The sequence below is a fragment of the Oryctolagus cuniculus genome, chromosome 14, assembly GCF_051225735.1.
Source record: "Oryctolagus cuniculus isolate XC-2025 breed Fujian yellow rabbit chromosome 14, ASM5122573v1, whole genome shotgun sequence".
Taxonomy (NCBI): domain Eukaryota; kingdom Metazoa; phylum Chordata; class Mammalia; order Lagomorpha; family Leporidae; genus Oryctolagus; species Oryctolagus cuniculus.
In genome coordinates this window covers 96811467-96836189 of record NC_142880.1, presented here as the reverse complement: position 1 = coordinate 96836189, position 24723 = coordinate 96811467, and the positions used below count along the sequence as shown (strand labels likewise).

The 24723-nt window shown below is 69.5% G+C and overlaps 1 protein-coding gene across 3 annotated transcripts; it reads right to left on the bottom strand.

The window, feature by feature from the left end:
- Nucleotides 1-77: 77 nt before the first annotated feature.
- TERT (telomerase reverse transcriptase) lies at nucleotides 78-18902 on the bottom strand. 3 transcript variants are annotated; one of them, XR_011382167.2, is made up of 17 exons: nucleotides 18548-18902; nucleotides 17311-18472; nucleotides 14719-14914; nucleotides 14057-14228; nucleotides 13023-13202; nucleotides 12463-12621; nucleotides 11783-11878; nucleotides 10920-11005; nucleotides 10114-10227; nucleotides 9701-9772; nucleotides 7886-8074; nucleotides 5722-5848; nucleotides 5352-5413; nucleotides 4001-4125; nucleotides 3573-3710; nucleotides 3203-3393; nucleotides 78-2757 (listed from the first exon to the last, which is right to left on the bottom strand). XR_011382167.2 is itself a non-coding variant. In XM_051830718.3 (16 exons), exons 1-16 carry the CDS (start codon nucleotides 18764-18766, stop codon nucleotides 3290-3292), a joined length of 3201 nt encoding a protein of 1066 aa, XP_051686678.3. In that variant the 5' UTR covers nucleotides 18767-18902; the 3' UTR covers nucleotides 78-3289. The 3 variants fall into 3 exon arrangements, 1 of the variants encoding a protein (XP_051686678.3); XM_051830718.3 differs by having other exon boundaries at nucleotides 78-3393; XR_011382168.2 differs by lacking the exons at nucleotides 78-2757; nucleotides 3203-3393; nucleotides 3573-3710 and having other exon boundaries at nucleotides 4103-4125; nucleotides 5352-5460.
- Between the last annotated feature and the right edge of the window lie 5821 nt (nucleotides 18903-24723).

Genomic DNA, 24723 nt, shown 5'->3' with positions numbered 1-24723 from the left:
AGGGGGACTCACGGGTGCTGGGAGCCCAGCCAGGGAGGACTCTGGGAGACACCGCCAGTGTCAGTGCCCATGCTCCAGTGACCTCTCGGCCACTCCCTCACGGTCCCCAGCCGCCCTCCCCGCACCAAGCACCCAGGCAGTCAGCCCCCACCTGCCCACCCCAACCCCGCTTCCTTCTGACCACAGACCCCGGCCTCACACTGCCAGACCAGCACCCACAGAGCCCCCAGCCCTTCCCTGGTGCAGAAACACACGGCTGGCCACGCCCCCGCAGCACCCCAAAAGGCTGTAGCACTATCGCCCAAGGGGCGTCTGCTGGGAGCAGCTCTCGCCGCCACGGGTGTGACCAAGCCCCGCCTGCAGAGCAGCTGAGAGCCAAACACCCCCTCGGCCCCCGCGCCCCGTGCACGTCCGAGCCCACAGTGGCGGAGGCCGACACTTAGCCCTCCATCGTGGCAGCCCTCCCCACGCCATGCTGAGACAGGTGGCAGTGAGCATGGGGTGTCACACGGGGGAGCCCACGGCATGAGGGGCGTCCCAGGGCTCAGCCCCGTCCCGCTCACTTGGACGTCACTGCTGACAGCAGCTGAGCAGACAGCCAAGGGGACAGGAGCTCGCGGGACCACAGGCGTCTGCCCACCTCAGCTCTGCCCTGCGGTGCCCCTTCGGCTGGCCCTCCCGGTTCATGACCTGCCCTCTGCACAGTGGACAGTGCAGGCAGGCCCCCAGCAGGGTGAGCGAAGCCCCCACAGGGCTGGGAAGCGAGGGCAACGCTGTCCCGACACTGCCGCTGTGGCCTGCACATCCTACCACTGCCCTGAACGGCTCCAGGGCTGCCCTTCCCGTCCACACCTCGCCTGGCCACCCCGTGCCCAGGAGCTTGGCCTGGAGGGGCCCTCGGGGGCTGGCGGTGGTGGTGTCGGAGCCCTGGTTCAGCAGCCAAGCGGGAAGGGGTGGGGCGTGGGGACAGAGACCCAGTGGACACCCAGCCTCCAGAAAACTCAGCCACGGATGTGTGGACAGATGGACACTCATGTGAACGTGGACATGGCTCGGGGGCTGCAGAGGGCAATGGCCGACCCGCGTGACACCCCCATGGGCACGAGCCCTCGATGTGACACCTCTGACTGGCAGGGGCTGGCACAGGAGCAGATGCTGCCCTCATGTGGCCAGAAGTGGCCAGAACAGAGGAGTCCACAGGGGGCCCCTCCCTCCTGGGTGCCGTGTCCATGGGCAACAGCCCCCAAGGGCAGACAGGGCCACCGCCACAAGGTCAGCCGATGGGGGACTACAGTTAGCATGACCAGCAGGGGGCGCTGGGGAGCAGGGCGCAGCATCTTGGTTTTGGGGGCGCTATCCCTCAGTCACAACAGCCCCCACTGGTGACACCAGTGAGCCCCCCTGGGGGTTCCCCCCCCCCCCCCGGCAGGAGCTGCTCACTGCGAAGGCCAGAGCTCAGGCAGCGAAGAGGCTGGTGCGCTTCGCCTGTGGGGATCCCGTGTCCACAAAGCGGCTACTTGACACTGCATCCCGTCAGCGCTGGCCAGAGGCCTGGCCGCCCTGCTCCCACCCAGCTCCCTGATGGCCCTGGAAGGCAGCAGAGGATGCCCAAGCACCGGGGCCCCTGCCACCCATGTGGGAGACCCAGATGGAGCTCCAGGCTCCAGCCTGGCTCAGCGCTGGCCATGGCGGCCACCGGGGGCGCCGGCGGGTGGGAGCTCTCTCCCCCTCTCGGTCGCTCTCAAATGAACCAATAAACCTGTGAATCACGAAAGCTCAGCTTTTCCAAGGTTCAGCACTCGGTGAAGCCCGAGAACCGAGTGACAGCACAGCATGGCTTGGGGTCCCCTGGGCATCGGCACAGTGACCAGGGTCTGGGGTCCCCCGGGCATTGGCTCAGTCACCAGGGTCTGGGGTCCCCTGGGCACGTCGGCTCAGTCACAGGACGGTCTGGGGTCCGGCTCAGTCACCAGGGTCTGGGGTCCCCTGGGCACGTCGGCTCAGTCACCAGGACGGTCTGGGGTCCCCCGGGCACGTCGGCTCAGTCACCAGGGTCTGGGGTCCCCCGGGCATGTCGGCTCAGTCACAGGATGGTCTGGGGTCCGGCTCAGTCACCAGGGTCTGGGATCCCCCAGGCATCGGCTCAGTCACCAGGGTCTGGGGTCCCCCGGGCACGTCGGCTCAGTCACCAGGACGGTCTGGGGTCCCCCGGGCACGTCGGCTCAGTCACCAGGGTCTGGGGTCCCCCGGGCACGTCGGCTCAGTCACCAGGGTCTGGGGTCCCCCAGGCATCGGCTCAGTCACCAGGGTCTGGGGTCCCCCGGGCGTCGGCTCAGTCACCAGGACGTCTTCCAGACGAGCGGCAAAGGGGCACATCCTGTGCCATAAAACCCGGCACGAGGCGCCAGGAGCCCTGTCCAAGGTCCACGTCCATGGCCCCATCTGCGACATCCTGGAAGGTTCTGGAATTGCTCACAGCAGCTGACCCGTCACACAGGTGCCAGCTCGGCCAGGCTTCAGGCTGCCCAAGCCGGCCCTTAGGCAGGGGCCACTCCTTCACCAAGATCCTCCCCCGACGCTGCCCTTCCTGCTCAGTAGGGTCCTCGGGACGCATCTAGTCCCCTGCACGCTGGGGCCTGGGGAAGGGGCTCCCTGCTCGTCCTCGCTGGGCACTAGGCGGCCCCACGCTGCCCGCCAGATGCGTGGCTCCAGCACGCGGCTCCAGACTCCCCCACGGCGTCCACGTGTCCACCTGCCCTGTTGTCCGAGGACGGGAAGGGAGTCCACACACACTGCACCAGACACTGGCTCCAGGGGGCCACTGCAGGGATGGGGGCAGGGGCGGGGCGAGGGGAGGCCGGGGCAGGGCTGCACAGCGGACACCTTGGCTCAGGGACGCTCAGCCTGGACTTTGGATGAGGGGGTGGGTGGCTTGCTGCTGCCAGGTACGTGTGGGTCAGCGCCCTGGGGCCTCCTCACTCAAGCTGGGCAGCGTAACCAAGCACAGAGCACAGGGCTTCCCCCAGCAGCCCTGGATCACGCGGGGGTGATGAGCAGGTCCAGGGTGGGGCCCACGCTCACAGGCCCACGGCCCACGGCCCACGGCCAGGTCTCCCACTGCCTCGGGCCATCCGTGGCCGGGGTCATGAGAGGTCTTGGCAGTGGGCTCTGCTCCCCTGAGGACAGCAGGGAGGGGACTGACCTGAAGGAAGGAGCCCCCGAGGACAGGCCCTGCCCTGTGTCACAGACGGCCCCTCCCCCGACAGCGATGTGCCCGGCTCCTCCGGCCTCAGTCCAGGATGGTCTTGAAGTCTGCGGTCAGGGCCGGGTCAGTCGCGGCCTCCAGGGCGGCCATCGTGGCCTCGGGCAGCTTCCCACGCAGCTGCGCCTGGGCTGCAGAAGTCGGGCAGTCAGGCCCCTTTGGTCGGTCCCCGGGGCGGGACACAGGCCGGGGTCCGGGAGGAAGCACGGAGCTTGGCCTGGCCACCCGGGGCGGCCAGCGAGGGTTCATGGCCCGGCATACCCGGCACACCCAGCTCAGCCAGGCGCCCGGGGGCTCTCCCCCCGCTTACCTGTCCTGAGCGCCCGCAGCAGGCACTTGTAGCTGGCTCGGTACCGGCCCAGCCGGCGTGCGAACGCGCAATAGCAGAGCCACCGCGCGGCTTCCGCAGGGAACGGGCCCGAGGCGCCCTTGGCCCCCAGCGACATCCCTGGGGGCAGAGCACGGCTGGTGACCCCCAGACCCCAAGCTCCTGCCTTCCCCCAGGAGACCAAGCGCCCTCAGCAGCGGCCTGACTTGCCCGGGGTCCCTGCAGTGCAGGCACACGTGCGGGCGAGGCACACGTGTGGGCGAGGCAGACGCACTTGCTCCCGGGCATCCACACCCGCCAGCCCCGCAGGCACCCTGCAATCCCCGATGGCACCATGCCCGCCCACCTGCGACCCCACAGCGTACCGCCTACCCGCGACCCCACGGCAGCGCAGCCCCGGCCCCAGGCACCTGGGTTCTTGGCTCTCAGCATGGAGTAGCAGCAGGACGCGGTGTCCGAGATGACCCGCAGGAAGAAGGAGGGGTTCCCGCGAACGTGCTGGTTAAACGGAAGCCGCAGCACACACGCGTGGAACCTGGGGGAGGGCGCAGGCGTCAGAGGACGCGGTCCCTACCAGGGCGTGCTGTGCGTGTGCAGACCGGTGCCTGCTTGTCCGCCTGTGTGCGCGCAGGGGCACACGTGTGCTCACGCGCGCACGACAGGGTCTCCCTGACCACCGCAGCCTGCTGTGGACAAGGCGAGGCTGTCCACTCGGCCAGTGCCCTTTCCCAGCCACACACCGAGGGCCCCCCTGCCGCCTGAGGGGGGACACACTGGGCGGGGACGGGGCCTTGGCCCTGTGGTCGGCTAAGTCAGGGTGCTCCGTGGGAGCCCACGGGAGACCTCTGCCCGCAGGACCCCGTGCCAGGCCTGCTGGACTCAGCCTGTGGGCTCGAGTCAGCTGCACCCCAGGCACTGCTGGGACACAGGTGGACACGTGTGGAATGCACCCACCCGCGACGTCACAGTCCAGCTCCTCTCCCCACGCCTGCCTCCAGGGATCCAAGTGCCCAGGACATCCGTGTGCCCGACCCTTCCCGACACAGCAGCCACCAGCCCTTCTGCCCCGTGGACGGGGAGGGAGCCACATGTGGCTGTGGCAGTCCTCGGGGCCTGAATGCGGGCTCAGGCCCTGTGGCTAGAACGGCTCCCGTGGCTGACTCGTGACCTGTGGGCGATCCCTGTGGACAATGACCCTGTGTGTGTGGCCCCGTCCCAGGTACACCGCGAGGACCTCTGCTTCCGGGGCCGGGCGGGTGGCAGGTGACGGCCACCACCTGCCGACTGCAGGCTGAGAGCCAGCGGCTTCTGCGTGTCCCTGGAGACAGGGTCGCTGGAGGTCAGCTCCCGCCCGAGCTGCAGGGGGCAGCGGCTTCCTGGAAACCTCAGGAGCCAAGTCCCCGGGGCACAGAGGCTGAGGCACGGGCACGGCCAGGCCAAGGGCACAGCGCCCGAGCCCGGAGGACACGGCCTGCAGGGGAGCTGCCCGTCCACCCCCCGTCCCCAGGATCAGCGAAGAACAGGGAATGTTCCAGAAGCACCATCAGCCATGGGCAGGAGCCCGTGTGTGGACACCAGGCTGGCAACGTGCTTGGAGCCACTGCCACCCTCCGCTCTGTACCCGACCGCGCCCTGTGTCTCCTGCCCAGCCGGCTGCTAACTCAGCCGCCTCTGAGCCCGACTGCCTACCCCAGGACGTGGGCCACTGTCCCCACCCGCAGGTGGGCGTGGAGTTGCCCGAGGCGGAAGCCAGGGACTCACCTGTAGGCCTGCAGCAGGAGGATCTTGTACAGGTTCACGTAGACCGTGTGGAGGCTGTTCACCTGCGTGGCCGGGGCAGCGGGGCGTCACGGGCACACGCTGGGAGCCCCTGGGCAAGGAGCCACCGTCCCCGGGGAGTCAGCCAAGCCCTGGCCAGGCGGGGGGTGGGGTGCCCAGCAGGGAGCCTCACCCTGAGCGTGCTGAGGCCAGGGAGGGCGGTGACCAGCCCCACACGTGCACACCCACAAGCCCACGTGCCCTTCACACAGGTGCCCCTGCCCCTCACACGGACGCACACACCGTCAGGCACGTGTGCCTGGTGCGCGCTAGCCACACCCGATCGCTCAGGTCTCGGCCGCTGCCCGCTCACCTGCAGGTCCAGAAACAACCCGTGACACTTCAGCCGCAGGACCGCCAAGAGCTTGCGGCGCAGGCCCCTCCCGGCCTGGACGCCGGGGTTGAAGGTGAGGCTGGCCCTGACGGACGTCCCTGCGAAGCTGACACAAGGGCACGCTGCACACCCAGCCCTGCCCAAGTGTGGCCCCGAGAACCCGTCCCCATCCTGGCCCTGGGTGTGGCTGACGGGGACGCCTGCCCGCCCTGCCCCGGGGTGGCTCCGAGAATCCATCCTGTCCGCATCCTGGCCCGGTGTCGCTGACGGAGATGCCTGCCCACCCTGCCCCGGGGTGGCTCCGAGAATCCATCCTGTCCGCATCCTGGCCCGGTGTCGCTGACGGAGATGCCTGCCCACCTGGCTCCAAGAATCCGTCCCCGCAGAGCCTGGGACGTGGCCTGCAGGGTGACGTCCACCCAGGACTTGGGCTTGCTCATCAGCGACAGACGAACGAGCCCTGGGGAGACCCGGGCAGGCCTCACCGGGAAGGAGGCGCCCGGCAAACCACACGGCCGGAAGCCTGGACGCCAACGGTGGCCCCACGCCCGACACTCGGTGGGCGACGTCTCGTCCCTGGACACAGCACAGAGCACCTCGGCCCGCGCCTCAGTGGCCCTGGCTGAAGGCAGCGCCCAGGGGCAGCAAGCAGAGGCCTCCCCACCCCGAGCCACACGGCAGCGGCGGAAATGAACTTCAGTGTCATCAACGTTCCAGAACAGGTGTCTCCCTGTGGCCGCGTGGCCGCTAAGCCCCTTGTGCGGGCTGCGCCGTCACTCCGCCAGCATGCCGGTCGGCCAGGGCTCCCTGGAAGCACCGGGGTCTCCAGTGCGGGCCTCCCGGGCCTGGCCAGCTCCGAGCGCCCAACGCCGTGGTCTGCCGCTTGCTCCAAGCCTGGGCGGAACCCCCGGGAGCTGCCACTGAGCACCTGCTGCCCGGTGCGCCCCGAGAACCGAGTGGGAGGAGCGTGGGCACCCAGCACCCGCGTGCGGGGAGACGCCTCTGCCTCGCGGCCGCTGATGCTCAGCTGCTCCCCTGGGGTTGTGTCCCGCCTGCACCCACCCTGAACTCCCGTGCCAGCGTTTCTCCGCACGTCTGTGAGGCGAGCGGGTGTCGGTCACGTCTCCCGCCGCAGCCACAGGAACCCCCTCGTGCCCCTCACCCGCTCCTCGCGGGGTTAACGCATTCGCTGGGCAGAGGCGGCCTCCTCCGCGGTGCGCCACTGCGTCACCGGGGCTGCGGCTGGGGTGGCCCCAAATCTGGCCGGGCCTGCCTTCACCCCACAGTTATTCGGTCTCCTTCCGGCCGCGGCTTGAAGCCCTCGGCCACGTGTGCCGGACACCCAGATGCAGAGCTCCGGAGCGGCTCTGGAGCCACTCCTGACGCGGCCACGACAGCCCCAGGGCGCCGGGGCCCCAGCTGTCCCAGCACCGGTACACACCTGCTTCCCCCACGCCCGCCGACAGGCTCCCTGGCTTTGCTAGTGTGTCCCGAGGGGCACGTCTCCCGACGGCGTCACCCACAGCTCGGCAGCGCTGGAGGCAGGGAGTGGGGGCGCCTGTCCTCCAGGGAGCCGAGTCCGTGGGCGAGGGCGTGGTGGCGGGGGCGGGCCCACACGGCTGCCGGTGCAGCGGACGGCAAGAAGCCCTGGACCATCCGATCTGAGTCCCAAGGACGAGGACAAACCACCCAGAGCCAGGGCAGGCTGGGCAGCCGGGCACCCCAGGTGGACAGGACACGGGGTTGCGGGGGACAGACAGGGCCTGCCCCACCCCCACGCAGCAGGTGCCCCGCGAGCACTCTGGGAATGGGGCTCTGTCCAGACCCGGACAGTTAACTGCAGAGTAACAGGCACTGCCCACACACGGAGAAGGAAACACTGACTCCCCCTCACGTCACTCGTGGCTGTGCCGAGCCTGAGGCCAGGCTGTGAGCTCTTGGCGTGGGCACACCAAGACGGCTACCAGACCACACGTGTCCTGCCAGAGATCCGGGGGCCCAGGCTGCTCCTGCACTCCACAGCCTGCACCAAAGCGCCGGGAAAATGTGCCTGGCAAGCCTCCCACGCCACGGTGGCCACGCTGCGGCCAGCTCTCGGCTGAGGCTCCATGGCGCCCCCCCCCCCCAGGCCCGCGGCCCTCACCTGGAGTAGTCACAGGACACCTCCAGGGTGCGTGTGTCGAACAGCAGCCCGCACCAGGGGAACAGGCAGTGGGCGGGCAGCTGGAGCGGGGCGGGGCCGTCCGGGGCCACGTCCCCCACAGGGAAGTTCACGACCGTCTTCTCCAGGTTGATGTGGCAGCCGTACTCGGGGACGCCGCTGACCAGGGCCCTGAAGCAGCAGGAGTCCGTCTGCAGACACGAGCTGGACACGGCCGGCAGCTGTGCAGGGACGGGCTTGGGCCGGCCAGCAGGGCCCGAGGCTGCTGTACCCAGCTCCCATGCTCCCTGGGGGCCCGTGGCCACCGCCCTGGCGCGCACCTGCATTCCCCGCCCTGACATTCAGACCCTCCCAGGAGGCCCCGGAGCAAAGGGACCCCCGGGGCAGCCCCTCGAGCGGGCCCAGCTCCCGGCTGGCAGGAGCGGTCTGGCTGGGGGGGTGGGTGGTCCCAGGCCTCGGAAGCCCCGGCACTGTCCCTCTGGGGTCCTTAGCTCTGGGACACGGGAACCACAGCGGTAGTGGCTCCACACAGAGCAGCCTCAGAACACGCACACGGCTGGTCCTGGCCTCACCTCCACGCGATGGGCACGGGCGTCTGTGTGGAGGGCGTGTGGAGGGTGTGGTGTTGTCAGTGCCTGTGGTGTGCACATCTGTGGCACGTGTCTGTGTGGGGTGTCTGTGTGGGGTGTGTCTGTGTGGGGTGTGTCTGTGTGGGGCGTGTCTGTGGCGTGTCTGTGTGGGGCGTGTCTGTGTGGGGCGTGTCTGTGGGGTGTGTCTGTGTGGGGTGTGTCTGTGTGGGGTGTGTCTGTATGGGGCGTGTCTGTATGGGGCGTGTCTGTATGGGGTGTGTCTGTGTGGGGTGTGTCTGTGTGGGGCGTGTCTGTGTGGGGCGTGTCTGTGTGGGGTGTGTCTGTGTGGGGTGTGTCTGTGTGGGGCGTGTTTATGGGGTGTGTCTGTGTGGGGCGTGTCTGTGGGGCGTGTCTGTGTGGGGCGTGTCTGTGTGGGGTGTGTCTGTGTGGGGCGTGTCTGTGGCATGTCTGTGTGGGGTGTGTCTGTGTGGGGTGTGTCTGTGTGGCGTGTCTGTGTGGGGCGTGTCTGTGTGGGGTGTGTCTGTGGGGTGTGTCTGTGTGGGGTGTGTCTGTGGGGGTGTGTCTGTGGGGCGTGTCTGTGTGGGGCGTGTCTGTGTGGGGCGTGTCTGTGGGGTGTGTCTGTGTGGGGCGTGTCTGTGTGGGGTGTGTCTGTGTGGGGCGTGTCTGTGGCATGTCTGTGTGGGGTGTGTCTGTGGGGGTGTGTCTGTGGGGTGTGTCTGTATGGGGCGTGTCTGTGTGGGGTGTGTCTGTGTGGGGTGTGTCTGTGTGGGGCGTGTGTGTGGGGCGTGTCTGTGTGGGGCGTGTCTGTGTGGGGCGTGTCTGTGGGGGTGTGTCTGTGTGGGGTGTGTCTGTGGGGGCGTGTGTGTGGGGCGTGTCTGTGGGGGTGTGTCTGTGGGGTGTGTCTGTGTGGGGCGTGTCTGTGGGGCGTGTCTGTGTGGGGCGTGTCTGTGTGGGGTGTGTCTGTGGGGTGTGTCTGTGTGGGGCGTGTCTGTGTGGGGCGTGTCTGTGTGGGGTGTGTCTGTGGGGTGTGTCTGTGTGGGGCGTGTCTGTGGGGCGTGTCTGTGGGGTGTGTCTGTGTGGGGCGTGTCTGTGTGGGGTGTGTCTGTGGCGTATCTGTGGCAGGCTCCTGTGTCGTGGGAACCTGTGTCCTGGTGCCCACAGCTCGGCAGCCCCCACAGCACCCCGGCTGGCAGGTGCGAGCCCTCACCTGAGGAAGGCTTTTGCCTGGGCCAGGTGCGGTGTAACCAGGAGGAAGTCGTCGACCAGACGCAGGAGCACCCTGGGGGACGGGCTCACTTTAGTTCCCTCGCAGCACCCGCGCAGGGGCCAGGAGGGCGTGCACAGCGGGACCTTGCGCCTGCGTCCTGCCCCCGCCGGGCCTCCGTATTGGCTGCACAGGCTGGTGGGATTTGGCACTGACAGCAGAACCTCACAACCAGGCCTGGCTCGGAGCCCTGCTCCAGGAGATGCGACCGAGAGCCAGACCGGGGACGGGGACAGCCAGGCAGGGCACCCTCCTGATCTCGCCCCGCCCGTGGAGCAGCTACACGCACGCACACGCACACACACCCCTGTCGGTGCACACACGGGACCGGCTGGGCTGCCGCGTGGCACGCTCACCCGTCCTGCTGGACGCCGGGGAACAGCCTGTTCTCCATGTCTCCGTAGCACAGGCTGCAGAACAGCGTGGACAGCATGGAGCCCTGCGGGACGCCCCGGCACTGCACGTAGGACCTGAGGGGCACAGGACAGAGAGGGACGCCTGCCGCGTCTGCCGCCTGGACAGCATGGAGCCCTGCGGGACGCCCCGGCACTGCACGTAGGACCTGAGGGGCGCAGGACAGAGAGGGGTGCCTGCCGCGTCTGCCGCCTGGACAGCATGGAGCCCTGCGGGACGCCCCGGCACTGCACGTAGGACCTGAAGGGCGCAGGACAGAGAGGGGCGCCTGCCGCGTCTGCCGGCTGGACAGCATGGAGCCCTGCGGGATGCCCCGGCACTGCACGTAGGACCTGAAGGGCGCAGGACAGAGAGGGGTGCCTGCCGCGTCTGCCGCCCCCAGGCTGCCGGCTGGACAGCACGGAGCCCTGCGGGACGCCCCGGCACTACATGTAGGACCTGAGGGGCGCAGGACAGAGAGGGGCGCCTGCCGCGTCTGCCGCCTGGACAGCACGGAGCCCTGCGGGATGCCCCGGCACTGCACGTAGGACCTGAAGGGCGCAGGACAGAGAGGGGTGCCTGCCGCGTCTGCCGCCTGGACAGCACGGAGCCCTGCGGGACGCCCCGGCACTGCACGTAGGACCTGAGGGGCGCAGGACAGAGAGGGGCGCCTGCCGCATCTACCGCCCCCAGGCTGCCGGCTGCGGGCCGTCCCCGGGCCCTCCCGCCCGCTGACAGGCAGGAGCCGGCCGGGGCGCCCTGCACCCACCTGTCCCCGACCCGGATGACACTGTGGTGCACAAGGCGCAGGAAGAAGTCGAAGAGGTCGCTGCTGGTCTCGTTCAGAGAGGAGCTCTGCAGAGAGGGAGCAGCGTGGCCATGGCCGTGGCCGTGGCCCAGAGGGGGAGCGGCCGTGGCTGTGGCTATGGCTATGGAACGGGGTGGGGGAGCGGCCGTGGCCACGGAACGGGGTGGGGGGCAGCTGTGGCCGCAGCCATGGAACGGGGTGGGGGAGCGGCCGCGGCCATGGCCATGGCACGGGGGTGTGGGGTGGCTGTGGCCGTGGCATGGTGGGGAGCAGCCGTGGCCATGGACAGTCTGCTGGAATTCCGGCCAGGACAGCGTCCCACGAAGTGAGAGGCTGTGCTGCAGGCCAGGGCCATGGCAGGTCCCGGGAGCTGAAGGGACAGCCAAGGCCTCAGCACACGTCCTGAAACCAGCACACGGAGCAAGGCCCCTGAAGGCACAGCAAGGCCTGGCACAGGCAAGCACACACGTGTGCACAGCACACAACCCAGCACAGCAGAGCCTGGTGTGCTCGGAAACGTGCACACACACACGTGCACAGCACACACACACGTGCACACACAACCCAGCACAGCAGAGCCTGGCGTGCGTCTCACATACACACAGAATGCGGGAACCTGGCTCTGGTGTGGGGCTTCCTCCCTCGCATCGCCGTGCCCCTCCCGGGATGGAGCTGAGCGACCCCCCTGGCATCTGGGCAGTGGGGGCTTCCTCCCAGCCTCGCCGTACCCCTCCCGGGATGGAGCTGAGCGACCCCCCCGGCACCCGGGGCAGTGGGGGCTTCCTCCCTGCCTCGCCGCGCCCCTCCCCAGGGCAGTGGGGCACCTGCTCGATGACGACAGCGTCCCTCAGCGCTCTCGTCTCCTGCAGGTGCGCCACGAACTGTCCCATGTAGGGCTGGAGGTCCTCCAGGGTGGACACCTGCGGCAACAGGGCGCGGGCGTGAGGCCGTGCACTGGGCACGCGGTCCTCCGGCCAAGACCTGCCCAGCGGGCACTGTGGCCCCTACGAGCCAGGAGTGTCCCCCGGCAGCTCCCAAGCGGGCACTGGGGGCGAGCGGGAGCTCACGGCCACGCCCCGCCCTGCCCCCAGCTACCAACCACCACCGAGGGTCACAGCCCAGGAGCCCCTGCAGCCACCGTGGGGACGGAGAACCTGCTGCCCCGGCCCACCTCTGCACCCGGCCCCGGCCAGGGGGAGAGAGGACCCCAAGTCAAAGGAACACACGCATTTGAGGAAGCCCCACTCGGCGCCCGCACAGGGAGGCAGGTGCTGCCCAGCCCACGCCAGACACGCCCCCAGAGGCTGGTATTCGGTCACACGTGTGTCATGACACCAAGTCACGTTACAAGCTTGCTGCAGATACACCTGTGCTACGGACACATCCCAGACACGCCTGGGTCAACAGGCTCACACGCAGCACCTGCCCGCCAGGGCCGTACACATCTCGTGCCTGTGCTACAGACACGCCCTGGACATGCCTGAGTCGACACGCCCGCCCTTACGTGCGTTTTGAAGGCCTTGTGCACATGCCCACGCGCAGCTCGGCGCACCACAGCGAAACGGCGCACGCAGTAGGTCCTCTCTGGGTGCCGGATGATGCCCCCAATCACCGCCACCAGCCTGTCCTGGGGTATGGCGTCGAAGGCCCCCGTCACGTCCACCTGCACGAGACACCGGGGCCTTGTGCACTGCCGTCCCGACCCCACCCTGACCTGAGGTGGAGGCCTCCAAGCCCCACGTGCGTGAACAGGTAGGCTCTCAGCAGGTGACCAGGGTGCCCAGGAGCTGGTGGCCAAGCCTGACTCAGGTCCCTCCTTGAGCAGGGCCAGCCTCCGGGGACCGGGGCATCCCAGGGAGGGCTCAGCGTTCTGCCCTCTGGGCTACCGGTGTCCCTGCCAAGGTGCCTGCAACACTCAGCTGGGAAACTTGGCCAGCAGCAGGCATGCGGGGGCGGGGCGGCAGGGAGGCAGGAGTGGGCGGGGCTCCGGGAGTGGGCGGGGCGTGAGGGGGACAGGATGGGGCACCAGGAGCGGGCAGGCGCGAGGGGGAGGGGCGGGCCCACCTTGACGAAGTGCAGCCTGGGAGCGGGGGCCCCAGCCCGCATGCGCAGCACAAGGGCCCGCCAGGCCCGGTGGACGTCATCCAGGCCCAGCACGGAGGCGCCCAGCAGGCCGGGCCGCTGCGCCCGCTCGTAGTTGAGCACGCTGAACAGTGTCCTGACACGCGAGGTCCAGGGCTGGGCCTGGGGCACATGGGACGCAGTCTCAGGGGGGCTGCAGAGGGGCGGGCAGCCCCACGCCCCCCCAGCTTCCCAGGATCCTGGGAGAGCCCAACGCAGAGCCGGCACTCAGCCCACCGGCCGGGCACCTCGGGGTTCCTGTCACTGCACCCCAGGAGCCCCCGCCCGGCAACACATGTGACCCTCAGGGACGCTGGGCACCCACCCACCTCCAGCTGAGCGGCTGCCTGGGGCTGGGGTCCGCAGCACCCCCCCCACAGAGGCCAGGTCCTTGGAGTGACCGTAGCAACGACAAAATCACCCCACCGTAGCAGAGGCACCAGCAGCCACGGGGGCAGGGGAGCCACGGGACGAGTCACGGGGACAGGGGAGCCACGGGACGAGTCACGGGGGCAGGGGAGCCACGGGACGAGTCACAGGGGGCAGGGGAGCCACGGGACGAGTCACGGGGGGGCAGGGGAGCCACGGGACGAGTCACGGGGGGGCAGGGGAGCCACGGGAAGAGTCACGGGGGGGCAGGGGAGCCACGGGACGAGTCACGGGGGCAGGGGAGCCACGGGACGAGTCACGGGGGGGCAGGGGAACCACGGGACGAGTCACGGGGGGCAGGGGAGCCACGGGACGAGTCATGGGGGGCAGGGGAGCCACGGGACAAGTCCCACAGGCCTCAGGGGGCAGTGACAGCTGTTCTTCCCACCCCTCTGTGTGGCGCCACGGCAGGATTCCGAGGGCCCTGGCCAGCTGCCCACTGTGGGCGCCCAGGCCCGGCTCCTCGTCCACCCGCGGCAGGACCCGTCTTGGGCACACAGGCGCGAGCCTGTGCACTTTGATGTGGGGTGAGACGGAAGCCGGGTCACCTTCTCCCTACGGCGCGTTCTGGCTGCCACCACGGAGTCCGCGCTCACGATGGGCCGCAGCCCGCCGGGCTTGGGGATGAAGCGCAGTCTGGCCGCGGGCAGGGCCGACCTGGCCTGCCGCTGGGCCTCCGCGGCCGACAGCTCCCGCAGCCGCACCCGCTCCAGGTGCTGCCTGCAACACGCCCGGGGCCGGGGTCAGGGCCCCGTGGACACGGCACACACTGCGGAGTGGGGCCGAGGCCACGGACGCCCACGCCCACCACAGACACCTCCCGGGGACCCCCACCCACACTCAGCACGACCCGGCGCGATCAGTCCTGGTCCCTCAGTCTGACTCAGCAGAACCAGGAGCCGGCATCTCTGCCACTGGGGCCCCATCCCCCTATGCCACCCCCACCAAGGTTGTCCAAGCACGGGGCCTCCCCTCTGCGGGCCAGCACGGGGCCTCCCCTCCAGCGACCAGCATGGGGCCACCACGGGCCAGCACAGGGCCATGGGCCAGCACGGGGCCTCCCCTCCAGCGACCAGCATGGGGCCACTGCGGGCCAGCACAGGGCCATGGGCCAGCACGGGGCCTCCCCTCCACAGGCCAGCACGGGACCGCCCCTCCGCGGGCCAGCACAGGCTGTGGGGAGTCGGGACAGGGAAGCCACACGCGGTACCTGATGCCCAGGCTTTGCAGCCTGCTCCAGACGCTCTTGCGGTAGAAGAGGAGCCGGTTCTTCTGGAACGTGGTCTCCGTGACGTAGAAGAAGGACCTGAGCAGCCCCACCACGTAGGCGTCCAGCAGCCAGAACAGGAACCTGGCCAGGATCCCCTCCCTCAGTCGGTGCTCCGCGGCCGGGACGTGGCCACGCCCTGGAAGGAGGCAGACCCCGCACGTGCACCCTCACGGGGCAGCCCTGGCCGGAGTGCAGCGCGCGAGGGGCCCCGCAGTCCCGAGCTGGCTGCCCCGGCTTTGGTGAACATGTCGCTGCACGCGTGCCGGCCCCTGGCACCCCCACGGTGCACACGCGGCTCTCTGCTCGGGCTGGCACGCAGAGCAGACAACGTGGAAAAGGCTCCCGGGTGCAGAGTCAAACTCACAGCCTCCGGGCGGAAGACCCGGCGCTGGCCAGGCCCAGCGGCTCGGACACACAGCGTGGCTGCACGGCTGGACCCCTGGGGGCCCTGGCATCAGACACCGCAGGCCACTCAGGGCCCACCAATAACCCGCTTAAGAGAAACCAGGGAGGGGCCGGGGCGGGGCAGACCCTGACCATGGGGACGGCGGCTGGGCAAGCAGGGACAGCGGCCAGAGTCCAGGTCCCTGCTCAGGAGAGCCAATGGCACCAGTTGGGTTTAATGCCCTCTGCCGCCCACCGGCGGCTTCCAAGGACCCGAAGGCAGAAGACAGTAAAGCCCGGGGAACGGGGACGCCAGGGAGGCAGCGGCGCCGGCGCCGGGGACCTGGAGGCCGCTCCTGGCTCTGGCTTTGGGGGCCGCTGCAGGCGTTTCAGCGGTGAGCCCGAGGACGGGCGCTGTCCCCCGTCTCTCTCGGCCTCTAAGGAAATGGGAAGCACACTCAGGCCGGCCTCTCCCTAAACGCCGTCCCGCGGGCTGGAAGTAATGGAAGCCTCACCCGTGTGCGTGGCTGAGCTGCAGCTAAGCCGAGGAGCCCGGCAGAGTAAACACCCAGGAGCAAACAGCACCACGGGAAAACACCCAGCCGAGGACGGCTGCAGGGCGACGTGGGGTGGCGAGTTCTGTCTCTGCGCAGGTGCGTGGTGGGACCCTCAGCCCCAGGGGCCATCTCCTGTGCCCACCCACCTCCTGGCTCAGCTGACGGCTCCACGGCACAGAGCCAACCCTCGGGAGCCCGGCGCAGGAGCCGCAGGACACCACCCAGGCCTCCCGGTTCAACCGTCGCCCCGTGCAGGCTCCGCCACCAGGAGTCACCACAGAGGGGCCGGTGCTGTGGAGCTGCAGGCTAAGGACCGCGCGACGCCGGCATTCATGTGAGAGCCGGGCGCCAGTCCTGGCTGCCGCACCGCCCTGCTCATGTTCCCGGGAACGCAGAGGAAGATGGCCCCAGCGCTCGGGCCCCTGCACCCACGTGGGAGGCCTGGAGGAAGCTCCCGGCTTCAGCCTGGCCAGCCGGGCGGCTGCAGCCATCTGGAGAGTGAGCCAGCAGATGAAAGCTCTCTCTCTCTTTTTCTCTCTTTCAAAGTAAATCAAATCCTTTGAAAAGCGACTGGTATCAAAATAACTGCTTCTTACAGCACGAGGCGCAGCCACAGCAGCACTCAGAGGCTGATGCGTAGCCACGCGTCCAGTCAGAAGTTTATACAGAACCACCGAAGAGAGAAACAGAAATCACTGAAACGCAGAACAAAGGCTCCACAGAGAGGACCCCACGGGGACAACAGCACTCCACTCTGCAGGTCAAAGGGCAACGGGGGGTGGCAGGAGGCTGAGCCGCACACAGGAGCACAGGGCCGGCCCTCAGGGAGGGGAGGAATCGGCAGGCAGCACACAGCTACCCAGGCCATCGGGCCAACGCCGCGGGCAGAGCGAGGGAGACAGGTCCCGCGGGCAGAGCGAGGGAGACAGGTCCCGCGGCTGCAGCGAGAGGGACCGGAGACAGCCCAGCGCCACAGCGCCACCCCTCCCGTGCGCAGCCCACACTGGGAAAGCCGGCCCGTCCCGCCCGTGCAACAGGCAGATCCCAACCCCAGCAACCCTGCTCCCCCGCGAAGGCTGAGCACACAGCGCCCGGGGGGGGGGGGGCGGGCGCATGGAGCAGCGCTGGGGGTGCCCGGGGCTGGCGTCGCGCCTCCCGCCGTGGGGGCATTTCCACGACACAGGGACAGAGCGGTCACCGCACGTCCCCATCGCTGGGGAGCCCAGCAGGGCATCCACCCCCACAAGCCCTCCCCATTGGGTCCCGAGGGAGGTGGCCAGCTGACTCAAGCCCCACCCATCCAGGAGCAGGCTGGGGGCTGGCAGAGACACTGCCACCGTCCCCTGGAGCTCAAGTGGGAAACACGACGGGGTCGCTGGCTCAGCCACCCGGGGAGCCAGGGCAGGAGCCCCACCCCTCCTCCCGGGCAGCGCTCACAGGAAGTGTATCCCCGCTCCTCTCCCCTGCCCAGCACCTGACCCGACACCCCCAACCCCACGCCGTCAGCACGGGACCTTCCAGTCCAGGGGCAGGGCAGCCGCGCCCACCACCCCCTCAGCTGCCGGCCTGGCGCTGGCCGCCGCCCGCTCACCTGGGCTCGCGCGCAGCCAGGTGCAGTCCCGCACCCTCACCTTCCAGGTCAGCTCCCGCAGCGAGAGCTTGGCGTGCTTCCCCAGCGAGATGAACTTCTTCGTGTTCCTCAAGAAGCGGCGCTCGTTGTGCCTGGAGCCCCAGAGGCCGGGGGGCACCAGGCGGCGTAGACAGGCCCGCAGGAACGCGTGCACCTGCCACGGGCTGCTGTGCTGCCGCAGGAGCCGCACCAGGCGCCGGGAGCCCGCGTCCTCCTGGGGGTCGGCGGCCGGCCTCGGGGAGCGCACCTGCGAGGCCGGCCCCCGCAGCGGGCAGTGCGTCCGGAGGAGCGCGCCGTAGGGGCACCGCGCGTGGTTCGCGAGCAGCTTCCGGAACAGGGGTCGCATCCTCCAGTAGCGCGGGGGCAGCCGGCGCGGCCTGCGGCTCGCCCCGGGCCTCGGCGTCCAGCCCAGGAAGATGGCCTCCAGCAGCCTCCGGGCGCCCGCCAGGCTGGGCCGCAGGGAGCTGAGTGGGAAAGACGCGCGCAGCCGCTCGCCGTCGCCCGCGCAGTAGAGGAAGCGCTTGGTCTCCGCGTACACCTGGGCCTGCGGACGCGGTGACCGCCGGGCGGCGGAGCGGCCGGGCTCCCGCTTGCGGTCCACTCCCGCGGACGCCCTGGAGCGCGTGGTCTCCAAACACTCGGCAGGTGTCACCGCGAAGGCCGCGGCAGGCCCGCGCCCCGAACCGCAGGCGGGCGAGCCCAGGGGCGCCCCGGCCTCGCCACCGCTGCTGTTCCGAACCTGTCGCGTGGCCGCGGGGCCCGTCGGGGTCCCACGCGCGCGTGGTGCTGGGGGCCGGGCCTCGGCGTCGGCCTCGTACAGAGGCGGCCCGCACACCTGGTAGGCGCAGCTCGGGGCCACCAGCAGGTAGAGCGCGCAGCGCGCCAGCAGGTGCGCGAGCACGTCGTCGCCCACGCGGCGCAGCAGCAGCCCCCACGCGCCGCTGCCGCGCAGCGTCTCGGTCACCGTGTTGGGCAGGTAGCTGCGCACGCAGGTGGTGAAGGCCCAGGGCGGGCCGCCGCGGGCGCCGTCCAGCAGCGCGAAGCCGAAGGCCAGCACGTTCCTCGCGCCGCGCTCGCAGAGCCTCTGCACGACCCTGGCCACCAGCTCCTTCAGCGAGGACACCTGCAGGGACGGGGCCTGAGTCCCGGGGCGCCGCTCCGCCTCCCCCTCCCCGAGCGGGTCCCCCGGGCGGCCCACCTGGCGGAAGGAGAGGGCGGCGGGGGGCGGCTGCGCGTCCCAGGGCACGCACACCAGGCACTGGGCCACCAGGGCGCGGAAGGCCGCCGGGTCCCGGCGCCGCACGAGCCGTCGGCCTTCGGGGCCCAGGCGCCGCACGAACGTGGTCAGCGGCAGCACCTCGCGGTAGCGGCTGCGCAGGAGCGCGCGCACGGCTCGGCACCGGGGCGCGCGCGGCATCGCGGGGCCGGAGCCCGGCGGCCGGGCGTGGAGATCCGGCCGCCCGCGCGGGGGCTCTGGCGAGCTGTGCGCGGGCTGTTGGCGCCCCACGTGCCAGGATCCTGCCGAGTGGCGCGCGCACGCGGGGCGGCCAGGCTCCCGCCCGTGCGCCAGCGCAGTGCGCGGAGGAGGCGGGCCCGGGCGGGGTCCGTGTGGAGGAGGCGGGGCGCGGAGAGGAAGGGGCGGGGCCCTACTGGGCGGGGGCCGGGGTCGCAGAGCGGGGTCCCGAGCCGGCGCCCGCGCTCCGCCCACCGCCCTCCTAGCGCTGCGCGCGGGGCCGCTTTGTTGGCGAGGGGCGCGCTGGAGGCCGCTCGCCCCTCTGGAGCTCAGGCGCTGAGTGTCCCGCGGCTCTGGGGTCAGTGACCACGAGGCGGGGGCCCTGGCGGGCGTCTGGGTCCTACTCCGCGGCTCCGCACCTTCCCAGATGCGCCGGGGCCGAGCGAGTTCGGGAGGGCGTGGACGGGCCCCACGGCTCCAGGCCGTGACTCACCGCCGTGGGTCTGGGACCCCCGCCCGCCTCGGTGCCCGCGAGCACCACGGGGTCGACCCAGCGAAGGGCGGGAGCGCCAAGCCCGTGCTCAGCCGGGACACCTGCAGGCGGCCGGCGGTGGTCGCGCAGCGCAGCGTGGCCCGCGGGCTGTTGGAGTTTGAATCTCTGGGAAGCGGAGACACGTGGGGCTCCGAGGCCTCGCCGCGCTGGGTGTGCAAACACCGAGCGCTCATAAACTGCACCCGCTGGCCGTGATTGCTGTTATCGGTGGCGGTGGCGGTGGCTGGCGCCTGCGGGGCCGCCCTTGCCGGCGCTTCCTGCTTCTCCCAGGTGCCCGTGTCCCCCGACGGCCTTTCCCACAGGTGCCCGCTGTCCCCCGACGGCCTCCCCCCGGGTGCCCATGTCCCCCATGAGCCCCTCCCCCAGGTGCCCGCTGTCCCCCGATGGGCCTCTCCCCCGGGTGCCCATGTCCCCCGATGGGCCTCTCCCCCGGGTGCCCGCTGTCCCCTGACGGCCTCTCCCCCGGGTGCCCATGTCCCCCAACGGCCTCTCCCCCGGGTGCCCATGTCCCCCGACGGCCTCTCCCCCGAGTGCCCCTCTTCCCTCACCTGTGGCTCCCACCAGCCTTGGGAGCCGTGTCCTCTCCCGCGGTCGCGTCCCTAGAGGACGTGCGTTTTCGGGGCGGCACTTACAGGGATGGGGGCCACGAGCCCTCCCCACCCCGAGGACCGCGGGACACCTGTGCTCAGACCCTGTCTGAAAAGCGATGGCAGTCTTTTTAAAACGTTATTTATTTGCAGGCCGGCGCTGCGCCTCACTTGGCTAATCCTCTGCCTGCAGCACCAGCACCCGGTTGGGGCGCCGGATTCTGTCCCGGTCACTCCTCTTCCAGTCCAGCTCTCTGCTGTGGCCCGGGAGTGCGGTGGAGGATGGCCCAAGTCCTTGGGCCCTGCACCCACATGGGAGACCAGGAGAAGCACCTGGCTCCTGGCTTCGGATCGGCGCAGCGCTCCGGCCGTGGCAGCCATTTGGGGGGCGAACCAACAGAAAAAGGAAGACCTTTCTCTCTGTCTCTCTCTCTCTCTCTCTCTCACTAACTCTGCCTGTCAAAACAAACAAACAAAAAAACCGTTATTTATTTGCTCACTCCCCAGGTGCCTGCAGCAGCCAGGGCTGGGCGGGGCTGCCCGGAGCGCCATCTGGCTTTGCCGGTGAATGGTTTGAGGCCTCGCCTGCTGCATTAGGGTGGGTGTTAGCAGGGAGCTGTGATGGACAGCACGGCCAGGCGTTGGAGAGTGGGGTGTGGGGGCCCTGCTCCCGCTGTGAGCGCTGGTTCCAGTCCCGGCTGCTCTGCTTCCAGGACACTCCTGCTGGCGCGCCTGGGACAGCCCTGGAAGATGGCCCCGGTGCTTGGCCCTGCACCCACATCCAACACCGCGTAGGAGTTCGCCCCCGGACTGAAATCCACCAATCCGTCGCTCCCCCTCCCCTCCCCCTCCCCTCCCCCTCCCCTCCCCCTCCCCTTCCTTTCAAATAAGCAAATCTTAAAAAACAAAAACCAGTGGGATGCAGGTGCTCCGAGGGCAGCTTAACCTCTGCGTGCCATTGCCGGCCGGGGGATGACCTTAAGTCATCACGTTAAACGTGAGAAATGTCTTAGGAAACATTTAAATTGCCAAGTTACAGTAAATCCAGGAACACCTGATCGGGGTTCCTGGCCCCACAGCACCGCCGCCCTCCTCCAGAGCTGCGTGACGGGCACGAAGCGTGGCCTGTGCCGAGGGGCCACGCCGGCCCCGGGAGCCGTGGCCATCAGCAGTGGACACAGTGGCCCCAAGGGGGGGCCTGCGTGTGCCTGCAGAGCTGTGCGTGTCCCTCCCTGGGTCCCGTCACGGGCAGTGGGCGGGGGCTGCAGGCCAGACCCTCGTGCTCCCGTTGCCAGCAGTCCTGCGGCTCAGGAGTGGAGGCCACGTCCTGGTGGCAGCAGGGCACAGCCACACCTGCGCAGGGGCCTCGTCCAGTGGAGGGGAGGGGACACGGCGGGCGTGGGGCAGGCTGGGGAGTCAGCAGGTCTCAGCTGCTCAGGCCACACGGAGCCCTTGTTTCTGTGAAAGCTGACGGGGGCGGGGTAGGGGTCCCAGCCCCGTGCCCCCCCTGCCCGCACTCCTGTCTTGGCGAGTTCTTGAACTTTTGCTGTGAGATGGTCAACTGGCCCTGTGCTGGTTTCCCACTGTGGCTGCCCAGGTGGGAGCAGGCTCAAGTGGGGTGAGTGGGGGCGGGGCCCGCGCCTCCCTGCCTCCCTCAGGATAACCCAGAACATCCCAGCTGCGGTGCGGGTCACAGGTGCAGGGGTCAGGAGGCGGACGGCGTTGGGGACATCGTTCTGCCCAGGCCACGCAGCTCTGCCCCTGTCCCCGTGCGCATGTGCCCTGTTGTCACCATACTCAGGCCAGTCCCAGAGTGGTGTCCCTGGAAGGTTTGTGTGCGTTTCCACGCCACTTTGCCACGTGTGGCCCGTGAACCGCCCCCAGTCAACACCTCAGGGGCTGGCCTGCACCCCCCACAGCCTAACTGGCCTGGGTTGACCTTCCATGTTGAATAAATGAGATGTCACGTGGGCCTTTGAGGTCAGAGCGACAGTTTTGCTCCGTGGAGTTCCTTTGACACTGTCCAGTCGGTCATGGGTACTGTGGTCAGTGGCTGGCTCCGCGGTCAGCTGGTTCTGTGGTCAGCAGCTGACTGTGGTGTGGCCACACCAGTTCATCTACCCAGCTTGTAGAGGACTGGGGTTTTCCCACCGTGGAATTCATGAATGAAACTTGGCCCTGGTTCCCGGCAGCCACGGCGTTTCCACCGCCCTGCTGGGTGGAGTGAGAGTCACCAGGGTTCCCCGGGGCGGGTCACCGTGCTTTCCCGTGGCCGCTGTGGCGTAAGCGGGGGGCAGCGCCTGGAGGTTGGCCCAGGCCACGGCCCCACACCAGGAGCTGCGCGTGGACCGGGCCAGGCTCAGAGCCCAGCAGGTTAGGGGCTGGCAGGCCCTGTTCCCTTTGCCATGAGGGAGGGGAGGGGACAGGGAGCCTCGTGCAGAGAAACGGTGAGCGCTTGGCCGGCTGGGGCGAAGGGGGAGGGCCCAGCCAGCGTCCCAGGGCCGGCCACACCACGGGGGTGGGGGCAGGCTGATGGCTGTCCCCAGGAGGTGGGGGCCACCCTGGGTCCTGGGATTCCCAGTCCTGTCTGCCAGGGGCGGCTTGGTTCTGTCCCGGGAGCCTGAGGTTGCCACCTGTGGTTTGTGAGGTCTGGAGACGCTGCCGGAACAGGTGTCTGTGGTCGGTGACTGATGGTTTTATTTACACTGGGATTTCCTGTGCGTTCTTTGCAGCCTGGGGCGCTGAGCTGGCAGCTGCAGGTTCTGTGTGGGCTGGGGGGCGCTGACTTCCTGCACACCCCAGGGGCAGCCCAGGAAGGCAGTGCGGGGGCGGGGACAGTCCCAGGCCAGGGAGCTGCTGCCAGGGGCCCAGCAGGCTGCGTTTAGTCCACCCCCAGGCCACTTCCCCGTGTGCTCTCCACCTGAAACCACCTTAGGAAACCAGTCAGAGGCGCTCGGGGCAAAACCCCTGTGCGTGTGGTGGCTCAGCCCTGTGTCGGGATTTCTGCCTGCTTGAAGGTCATCGGTGAAGTTTAAGGAAACGGTAAAGCTGTCGGCGCCCAGGCTGGGAGGGTTTCGGCGCACAGAGAAGTCTCCATCGGGCCGTGCCGCGGAGCTGGGGCGCGATGGCTGTGGCAGGGTCTTGACCCTGACTGCGCTGCCCCAAACCGTCATTGCTAAGGTGAAGAGTGAAGCCCCCTCCGGCCGCCCCCACGCCTCTTCCTGCCTGGGGTCTGCAGCCGCTAGCTGACCCCTCCATGCCTGCCCGCCGCCTGCGCCAGGGGTGTCCACGCGGCCCTGAGACGTGTGGACAGGAGCAGACTGCCTGAGCCGCTGGTCCTGCCCGAAGTGCACACCCTGTGCACACATCCCATGCTGGGGCCCAGGGTCCACACGGACTGGTGTCAGCCAGAATGGACACGTGGCCCTGGGCCTCCAAACACGCAGCAGCCCAGGGAACGAGTGGAAGCAGCCGCCGAGCAGGGCACGGGCAGGCGAAGCAGCAGCCACAGCGCATCCCGCACCGTGTCCCCTCCCGCCCGGCCAGCTCCCTGCTGGTGCTCCTGGGACGGCAGTGGAGGCCGAGTGCTTGGGCCCCTGCACCCGGTGGGAGCCCCGGCCGTTGCCAGTGGACGGGAGACCTCTGCCACTCTGCCTTCCAAACACATAAATCTTAACTAGCACGAGACAGAACCAGCACCGCACAAGCGACAGGAAAGAGACGAGCTCACACAGCGCGGAAACCCCCACCAGGGCCTGCGACGCCGGCTGGGCTGACGGCAGGCACGAGGGGCCAGCAGGACGCCCTGGGCCGCGGCCGCCGGGAGCCACTGCTGCGGGGGGCTCCGGGAAGCAGGGTCCCCGGTGTTAAGAAGAGAAGGGGCCAGGTGCCCGTGCACAGGGTGAAGGAGGGGGGGGAGAGGGAAGAGCCCAGGGGGCGCCTGGGGCCGCTCCCCGCTGCCTCCGTGGTCTGGGGGCCTTGGTGGGCGGCCCCTCCACACTCACACTGCTCCTTTCCTGAATGCCGGCAGGAACCCCCCGCCCCGCCCCGCGAAGCCCCGTGGTCCAGGGCTTTCTCGCGGCTTCCGAGAGGGCGGGCTCCCAGAACGTGCCGTCCGCAGCTGTGACCACTCCTGGGCGCTGGAGGCCAACACCGGCCGCTCAGGGTTCCCGCACAGGACGCGCCCTCGGCCGGCCGCCCCCAGCGCTCACAGCAGTCACGGGAGTCTCCGCTGTGTGCCAGCCCCGATGCCCACAGCGAGGTCCCCCACGACCCACTCGTAGGACGCCGTTCAGAAACCCCGAGGGAGCGCGCATGGCGAGGGAGCCGTGGGCGGGGCTTCTCACACCACGTGTACAGTGACGGAGCCGTGGGGGGTTTCTCACACCGCGTGTAGGCCGAGGGGCCATGGGCGGGGTTTCTCTCGCACGGTCCCCTCCGTAAAGAGCACACGTTTGCCGTAGTCCTAAGGACACGATCCTCCCCTCCGTGCCGTCAGCACCACAGCTAAGGCGGCGCGCGGCGTCTTGGGGTCTGGTCCCGCGCACTGCGAGGCGCGGCGGCGCTTGGTCTCCACCGCTGTAGCCCCCGCAGGTCCTGGCGCCTGCTGCCCGTGTCGGAAAGCCCTTCTCAGGAATCGTGTTTTCTCCGGACAAAGCCCTAAGGCAGCCCCCGGCCGTGCAGCGTCAGCCCCCGCCCCGCCCCGGAGGTCCCGTCCGCACCGTGAGCCCCGGGAAGAGGTGAGGCCCGAAATGCCCCCGCGTCACCAGGTCAGGAAAACG